Source organism: Centrocercus urophasianus, unplaced genomic scaffold (assembly GCF_019232065.1).
Source record: "Centrocercus urophasianus isolate 14NV4802_14NV808 unplaced genomic scaffold, USGS_Curo_1.0 seq_17, whole genome shotgun sequence".
Lineage (NCBI taxonomy): Eukaryota > Metazoa > Chordata > Aves > Galliformes > Phasianidae > Centrocercus > Centrocercus urophasianus.
The window spans coordinates 6,265,863-6,275,046 of NW_024884722.1; the positions used below are offsets into that span (position 1 = coordinate 6,265,863).

General features: G+C 43.0%; 1 protein-coding gene across 1 annotated transcript; it reads right to left on the bottom strand.

Annotated features, from left to right (window-relative positions):
• Positions 1-2,647: 2,647 nt before the first annotated feature.
• On the bottom strand, positions 2,648-5,771 carry KCNK18 (potassium two pore domain channel subfamily K member 18). Its single transcript, XM_042818200.1, has 3 exons — positions 5,555-5,771; positions 4,901-5,047; positions 2,648-3,441 (listed from the first exon to the last, which is right to left on the bottom strand). The coding sequence occupies exons 1-3, from the start codon at positions 5,769-5,771 to the stop codon at positions 2,648-2,650; spliced, it is 1,158 nt and encodes a 385-aa protein (XP_042674134.1).
• Between the last annotated feature and the right edge of the window lie 3,413 nt (positions 5,772-9,184).

The window sequence follows — 9,184 nt, forward strand, 5'->3', positions numbered from 1 at the left end:
GTCAGCACAGAGCTGCTGCATTCTCCTCTGTCTTCTGGGAAACTGTGCTCCAACTCTGACACAAAGAAAATTAGGACCAGATATTCCTATTTGTGTGGGAGCAACACTTCTGTGCACCTGTAAGAGGACAAAAAAACCTTTTAATCCCTTACTTTTGGGTGTGTGCCCAGCTATCCATCCTTCTTTATGTCCTGGACGCAATACAGGTGACCATGTTACTTTTGCTGCAAGTTGGTGATCTTGTTTTGCCTAAATTACGTTTTTCTTGTGACATGCTCTGCAGAGACAGAGTGTGCTTTTTCAGAAAATCTTGGGAACTGATTTGTCTACCTTGCACACAAATGTAAAACTGAGTATCTCTTCAGATCTACTGATTATTTTGTGAACTATACGATTGATTTCAGTGCATTTCAGGCTATGAAACCAGGTGAGAAAAAGCACAAGAAGCCCAATATTCTGTCTGCCTATTTCCTTCCTCCGTGCCCGTGCAACATTGCGCACCTCATCTATGTTCTCTCACCTCTTTCCAGACTAGAGGGCTACTCTGTGTCTCTCATGTGGGAGATGTTCCGCAGCTTTCTCCATCCTTTCCCCTGGCTTCTAAACTTTTTCTGCTTTTCCTATATCCTTTGGGAGGTGAAGTACCAGAACTGCACATTGTATTCCAGAGGAAACTGCATCATGAGAATGCTTGTAGAGGGCCACCCTGATGTGATTTGTTCTTTCTACTTCTGTAAAATATTCTCTTATCCCCAACATCTGACACGCTTTGTGTGAAGTAAAGCTGTTTACTGCCACCCCTTGGCCATAAGTAGAATGGTATTGTATGCGAGCCTTTTTGCAAGTCCGGACAAACTTCCTTTAAAGTAAATGTGTAGGTATGAAGGTAGCACACCAAAGAGAAATCTGTAGAGAGCAGATTATGAATGAATTGTTTTGTACACAAGAAATCTCACTGATGTGGAAGAAACTAGTCCCATGACACAAAGACCAGCTCTTGCTGTTGCTGGCAGTGTTTGGAATATCAGAAGGAAAGTCCCTGGGCATCGGGGGGTGCTATCCTCTGATCCAAAGCCCATTAAATCACATGAATCTTTTCACTGATTTCTGAGAAATTTGGTGCAGGTCCAAAGTCCTACACTGATTTTAATCCAAAGACATAAAAAGAGATGACATGAGAGTAGTTTGAATGGAAGGACTTTGTGTGTGTGCCGCCAAACTCACAGCAAACATGAAACAGTTAACCAGAGCTTCTTCTAACTGCTAGACTCTTTATTGTTGTCCTTATAAAGCATGTTTCTTTATACCATCGCCCATTACATGTAAGCATATCATCAGTGCTTAATCACAACAAAGTATTACTAACAAGGACTGTATGTAAGTTATTGTTCACAGCGACTGTAGCAGAGTTTGTCATTTACCTTCTCTGAACATCTCATCTTCAAAAAGCAAACCTGTTATGGAAAATAATGCTCATCCTGTTAAAATCAAACACGCTTTAATACTTAATTATGCCATCCACATCCAGTGTGCATGCATAACATTTACATGCTAACAGGCAGTTAAAGACGGTGATTTATTTTATAGAGCATGTATACTTTTTGACTGAAAAAGATTATTGATAGTTTGATTGAGATTAAAAATAATATGACACAATCTTGATAAAACAACATTATTCCCACAATACTGTGCTTCAGTACAGGATTCACAAAACCGCAGAGCAATATGTAGACTTTTCTTCCTATGCATGGATAAAAGAATCCAGAGAAGGCAAGCACTCTGTGCAGAATAAAACCTGAACCAGAGGAGTGAACTTCTGGGAGCAGTGTACCCAGGCTGTTGTGTTTCTTTAACAGTAAAGATGGAGCTTCATCCCACCTAGAGCTCTGCTGTATGTCTTGCCCAGATAGCTTCTCAAGAGCAGAACTTGTCACAAACTCTGTTATAGCTGAGCATCATGAATCTTGACTCCAGGCTGAGCACAGATACGGTAAGTGATGATGGAGAAGGAATGATTTCAGCCCTGCACAGATGAGCAGCATTTTGACTAATTTATGGACCAGGAACAAAGAGTGAGGTGAACATTTAGTTTTCTTAATTTTAAAATTCCTCTGGATGGCAGGTAAACTCGATGTTAATGCTATGCACAGTTTTGACAAAAGAGCAGCTGGGTTCATGCTTCTACCCAACTCTTCCTGATGAAGAACCGTGTTACAGCAGCATGAGCTCATAGTTCATCACCAAGAGCCATGACCCCACTGTCCCTGGCTGCAGGCAGGTGCCAGGACAAGGCAGTGATCTGGGGCCTGCATGGAAAACACTGAAAAATATCCCAAACAGAGAGGACTTGTTGAAAGTCAGACCTTTGCAAAAGAAGCTGGGAAGTGCTGGCAGGGAGAGCTTTCTGCCTTTCGCCATGCATTGTCTTCATTTGTTAGTTAGGAGATAGGAGCTTTGTTGGAAACTGCGCCCTGGCAGTGCCTACACCAGGTGTCTCTTGTGTAATGCAACCAGGTTGCAGCAGGTTCTCACAGGAAAATAGAAAACATGCCTTTTGCAAGCCCAGGGCAGGGAGTGGGACTGAATGGGAACAGTTTCATCTCGTTGCAGAGGGCAAAACATAAAAGTGAGGGAGAAATGACTACGCTTACTTTGGATATATCTTCTTTGATGGCACCTTTTTTTCCCCACAGAACGAAATCACCTTCTTATACAAGCCAATTAAGCGGTCCTGGCCCAGCTTAAAAGCAATGAAGACAATTTCCATGCCAATAATAATATAGAGGGAAAAAAACAGGAAAAACTTGGGGTGTTCCAGTTGCGTATCTCCAAATCCAATCGTGGTCAGGGTGATAAAGCAGAAATAAAAGGCTTCCTGAAAATCCAGCCTGGTTTCCCAGTTTGGAAGAATAGCAGCTGCGCAGGAAATGTACACAAAGATAACCAGCACCATTAACACGATGGGCACATCCAGTTTTTCTAACTCTTTGCCTATTTTGTCAAAATTCTCGATTACTCTGGTCATTGTCTTTCCCCTGTCTAGTTCAGGACATGAGCTCCATCTCTCTATGCTTTTACTTCTTGTTAGATTTTTGTATTTATTTTCTCTGGCAATTAGCATCTCAAAAATTTGGGCATTGCGATATTGGGCTGGCTTCTTTCTAACAGCTGATTGACTTCTCAGCATTTCCACAATACTCAAGGGTTCGTTCACATCCACTTTGGACCCATCTTCTCTGATACACGTGAATGCAGAGCAGAATTTAGAGGTTAGAATTTTTGACTGTAGCTTTCTGAATTCATTGTAAGACTTGGACAAAACAGTTGCAAGGATGTCTCCCATATCTGTCAGGACCAAGAACATCAGAGGAATGCCAAATAAAGCATATAACATGCAGAGGTATTTTCCAGCCCTTGTCACAGGATAGGTATTGCCATAACCTTGAAAAAAAAGGGGGAGGAAGGGAAAAAGGGAGAGAATGAATATCATGATTTGTTTGCTGAATACCTGTACTGAGACTTCTACTGTTGATCAAAACCTGGGGATGTTGTATTAAAGCCTGATGCAATAAAGCCCCAAAATGCTGTTGTTTGCAAATATATGGGTTGCTGGTCAGACTATATGAGAAAATTTCTACAATCCCATGCCGAAGAAGATGGGTAAGTATTCCTAAGGAAGATGTTTTCAACAACATGATCTTCCACTTGTTAGCTGAAGTCAAAGCTCTCTGATAAAGGGTACTCTTCCAAGTGTTCCTTGCTGTTGTGTTTATTCTAATATTCACAGGGGGGAGGATTCGAGTCTGTATCTCCAGCATGTTTCTGAGCTATCAAGCTACTCAACTGTGCCTGAGGAATGAGAAATGTGGCGCTATCTCTCCAAGACAGAAGCCCTTCAATGTGTAGCACTGAGAGAAGTGCACTCTGCAGGAGCCAGCTGAGTCTAAAGACAGCCACCACAGCTGTCAGAGATCAGGGTTCACTGAGACAGCAGGCCCTACATGCTCCAGGAAACACAGGAACTCTCATGTCACTCCTTCTGTAGGATAATCAGTTTTTCTTCTGCGTGAAGATTTGTAATACTTGTGCTGGGATCTTGAGTGTATCCCAGCGCAGTAGAGAAGTGTCTCTGCAATTTGATACAACACTACAGGACTGCTTCCCACCCTGCCTTAATCCTGGCAGGGTATTTAGATATTGTCTGTACTTGCCAGCAGCTGAGAAGCATTAGCAAGAGGATAGAAGTAACTTTGGGGACGATCCTGAGGGGTGTATTTAGCAATGCAGGAACAGCCCAACCAGAGCAGCTGTTTCAGTTTCATTTGAGTTCTGCTTTGAAATGTGAATTCAGAAGGGAAGGTTTAGAGACATGATTTAAACACCACCGCCTGCTGTTAGCCCAGAGAAGCTGAGCAAAAACGACAGCACATTCAATTACAGAGCTGTAGGTTTACAAAGCAATTTTGGACATAAATACTGGGAAGCAATTTAAAAACAATATCCACATAATGAAGTACCTCTTTCAGTATGAAAACATTACCCAGCATAACACATGGGAGTAGAAGAAATAAGGCTTAACTGAAAGACAGCTTTCTGTCACTGTACTATAATAGTTTTGTGCATGCATCATCCATGAGCACAGCTTACAGCATGCATGCAGTGCTGTAGTTAGCATGGAGCATCACTTTTGCCTAAATTCTGACTTGTCATTGTAACTCAGTGACATCTCTGCAACCTGTGTTTGCAGCACCCCTTCCAGTCCCACATCAACGCTCAGGGGGAAAATTAAAGGGGATTTGGAGGTCTTTTTTTTTTCCCCTTTAATTCCCTGTGGAAGAAATACTTCAGAGAGAGCAGTGAGGCATTTGATTCTGGGCAGCTACTTTACCTCCAGACTTACCCACAGTGGTGAATACTGTGCAGCAGAAAAAGAGAGACCCAAAGAAAGTCCATATATCTTTCGGATTGACGAACCAGTCTCGTTCCGCCGTGTGAAGTAGTTCATGAATTTTTTCCTTAAATATCTCCTCATTTTCTGTCATGTTATCTGTTACAGTAACAACAGGAGATGCACTGAGCCAAAGCCCAAACGTGTATAATCCCATCACTGATCCAGAAATATTTCCAGCTCTTCTCCTCCCTTCTATCCTTCCCTCGGCTGAGGGGGTCTGAGGAGCAGTGCTGCATCCCAGCATCCCATCAAGGGATGCTCAGGGCTGGGACAAGAGAGTGGGGAGAGACATTCTGAGACAGGGAATCCAGTCCCCATCAGGCAGAGGGAGATCTTACTTGCCTCTGGAGCTCAGGGAACTAGGGCAAAAAGGGAGAACACTGAAAAGTCTTAACTACTTACAAGTAGGAGCACAAGGACTGAGGCAGCCTACAGTAAGAACCAGAGTTAAGGAAGATCAGCAAGCAATAGCAGTCATTAGCTAAGCACAGAGAGAATCCCATTTGCAGGCTCAGCTATTATTATTTTGAATAATGTCTTCAAAAAGCAGAGGAATGAGTAACCCACGTACAATTAATTCATTTTTGCTATTCTGGTACATACCTGATAAATTTCGGGAGATGTACCACAGATTCTGCAGGAAATGTCTGTATTCTTCACTTAAATTGACTTTTCGGTTACCTTCAATGTGGGAAAACATGAGAGCCCCAAGAAAAGCATAGATCACGAGAGACAGAATGAAGCAGGCATGTGGAAACACTGCCCAAAATATTTTCTTGCATGCCCTTTTACCTCGCAGAGGCTGTGATGTTACTGCCATCCTATACTTGGTTGGCTGGTTGGTTGGTTTAGAAGACAGCTTTTAGAAATGAGGAGGATGTGAAAGCTTTGGTATCCTAGAAAAGCTTCTCCTGTGAAAACGGATGGTTCCGCTGCAGGCTGTCAGATCACATGTCTTCTAATTGAAGATTGCACTGCAGTCCCAATGGAGAAGGAGCACAACTATCACGCCTGGAAATATTCCTCAACTGATGGCATGGCACTCCAGATCCTGGACTCACCACTGCCCAGGCACAGCTGTAAAGCACACACATTCCCCCCTTCTCTTGCAGCCAGCTCATCTTTAAAGTTTCTTGTTCTGAACTGCTGTTTTCCACTGATACAGTAGGAACAGATTTGCAACCCACCGCAGGGCAAATGCACACAGTGAGCAATGCTCAGGGTTAGAAAGGGTTCTTCCAGAAATGAACGTGGAAATTTAAAATCAATTAAAAAAAAAAAAAAAGGGGGGAGGGGGGGATTGATGCTGATTGCTGTTGCCTCTGGGCAGCGTAGAACAAGCAGCAAGGATAAGGAGCCTCTTAAGCAAAAGAGGTTTTAGCCAGTTCTCAGTTGATTAAAACCTTCCCACTAATTCAAACTGCCACTGACCTTAGTAAGTAAGAAATGACACTCAGTTCAGGGTTAGTGATCCTTGCAAACTGTATCCAATGTTAAAAGCGAAACCTTTCCTTTCATCCATCACTCCACAGCAGTGAGCAGCATCGCTGCCCTTTGTAATGTTAATAGTACTAGTAAGGGGAGCTGAGCTTTACTGAAAGAGCTGTTAAATATTTCATGTAAAACTGCGGCTCAGCCAAGACCTACTGAGCTATTTGCAGGCAAAACACTCACACTATGAAGAAATACCACATGGACGTAGTGATTTCTTCTTGGTCAAACTCTCAGCAAATTGGATCACAAGATATCACATGCTTGTTAATATGGCAGCCTCCCCTATAGAAAAGAGGCTTTCGGGGCTAAGACCAAAATAAGCCTGTGCACTTGCTGCTTTCCTGATTTTCTGATTATTTGACCAGTAGCATATATATATATATATATATTAATAATAGATTCATAAATCCTCTTACTTCTGTCAATCTCATTCATTTGTTTTTGCTGTCCTGAGACACGGGGTTGAAGACCACCAATGTTCACACTTACTGAAAAGCAATGAAACTTCCTGAGAGGATGTGCTCAGCCTGGGTGCCCTTACCCAAGGAACACAGGGCACAGGGCAGGTGACAGAACGAAGGGCAAGGCTGGCTTCTCTGGGTGAGTTTTGTGCAGAGCTGGTAACAGCAATACAGAAGTTGACAAGAGCTACTCAGATTTCTAAAGAAGTTTGATGGAATCCCTCTCTAGAGTTTTTTTAAGGGAGCTGAATAGCTACAGCAGGATAAAAGGTCTTCACAGGATGGAATTAATGATTCGTGGGGAGGAAGAGAGGGAAGGGTCACTGCTGCACATCATGCGTGGAACTGTGCTGGAATTCTGCCCTTACTCATGACCATAAATGACCTGGAGATGGGAGCTGCCAGCTTTTGCTGGTCATAGAATTGTTTCAGTTGGAAAGGACTTGTGGTCCAACCAGCCATGTGGTCCAACTCCCCTGCAATGAGCAGGGACACCCACAGCTCCATCAGGTGCTGATGACATGATGCTGTTCTGAGCAGTAAGGCTGAAGACAGGAACTGTAGGAGGGTCTGAAGAGTCAGCAATAACACAGTATATAAAATAGACGTAAGTACATGTAACAAGACAAGCAATCCTACCTTCACACACCACGTGGTTGGCTCTGGGCTTTCTGTCACCACTGGGCAGCAAGTTCTTGGAATACATTGCACCACTTCCACAAACGCTTCAGCTCAGTGACAGGGTGGACAGTATACTCACATTTGCATTCTTCCAAAAAGGAATCTCACTGCCCACTATGGTGATTCTGACAGTTTGTCAAGTGTATTTTTTCATCAGTATCTCAGATATAAATCTCTTCTCTCCAAAGTGCTTTAAAATCTTCTCTGCTCCCTCCTATACATAGCAGAATTGCAAAGTATTTAGCAATTCCCAAGAGCTTCTCAGTCATTTGCAACGTCAGGCTGCAAGCTTGTAACAATGAGCAAATTTAATAAAAGTGCATTCAGAAATGATTTTTACATTATTTTCTTAATCCAAACCATTTCCCACTATTGCTGTATTACATATTTGAATTCAGTTGCTTAAAAGCAAATCCTACTAACCACAAATTTTTCCAAATTGAGTTACTGGTACTTGTATTGAGATGGATTTTTGCAATACACATTTCCTATTCATGTTAATGGACAGCAAACATGCACTTTTCCCAACTTCCATCACTTTGATGAGGGCAAATGTGAGTGTTCTGAAGGAGCTGCTTGACAGGAAAGTTTGTGACCACAGATGTAAGGTTTAATTATTCCATGCACATTAGAATTCATACTTTATCTGATTTTCTCAGCTTACAAAGGTAAAACCAGGAAGGTGTATGATGGTGATATTAGCCCCAAGCAAAGTAAACCAAATCAAAGCAAAAACCAAAAGCAACCAACCGACCAAATCCAAGTAGCATTAATAGCACCCATCACACCCTGTGGGGATGTCAGCCCACAAACAGGCACAGTGTGCACAGCCTGCTGAAAGTTCCCCATGTGCTTTCCAGGTTCTCTGCCGTTATTTTTTTCCTCCCAACTTCAACTGTCTGTTGGATTCCCCAGCCTGCTCTGTATCCACCTGTAAAAGTCTCAGCTTTTTCTTGAGATGAGTGCTTGAGCTTGTAACCTCTGGGAATATTTGAGGGCACTCAGGATGAGCATTCTGGCACCACACATAATGCTAAGTGGATCCAAAGATGTCCAAGACTCTCACTCTGAATAAGAGCATTTCCTATCTCATTCTTTGCTCACACAAGAGCCAAGTACACAGCCCTGTCATTTCATTTATGAGAGACAAACACTTCACATCACTCCATGCCCCAGGAGTAGCCAAGATTTGAGTACCAGTACATTTTTAGCACAAATGAAAGTCACATAGCTAGAAAACACCCAAGTCCCCTGACTTATAAGGAGCAGCTAAAGGAACTGGGTTTGTTTAGTCTGGAGAAGAGAAGGCTCAGGGGAGACCACAGCACTTTCTCTGATTGCCTGAAAGGAGGTAGTGGCAAGGTGAGTGTCAGCCTCTTCTCCCAGGTAACAGCTATAGAAGTGATGGCCTGAAGTTGCACCAGGGGAGGTTCAGGTTGAGTTTTAGGAAATATTTCTTCTCAGAAAGAGTGGTAATGCAGTGGCACAGGCTGCCCAGGGAGGTGGTGGAGTCCCTGGAGTTGTTCATGAATTGGGGAGATGTGGCACTGAGGGACGTGGTTAGTGGGCATGGGTTGGGGTTGGACTGGATGATCTT

Bases quoted from the DNA above. Each gene is read 5' to 3' on its own strand.
- KCNK18 (XM_042818200.1), bottom strand. From the start codon at position 5,771: ATGGCAGTAACATCACAGCCTCTGCGAGGTAAAAGGGCATGCAAGAAA. The intron at 5,048-5,554 runs GTATGTACCAGA...TTACTGTAACAG, and splicing joins CATCTCCCGAAATTTATCAG to ATAACATGACAGAAAATGAG. The intron at 3,442-4,900 runs GTAAGTCTGGAG...TTTTTTTTCAAG, and splicing joins CACAGTATTCACCACTGTGG to GTTATGGCAATACCTATCCT.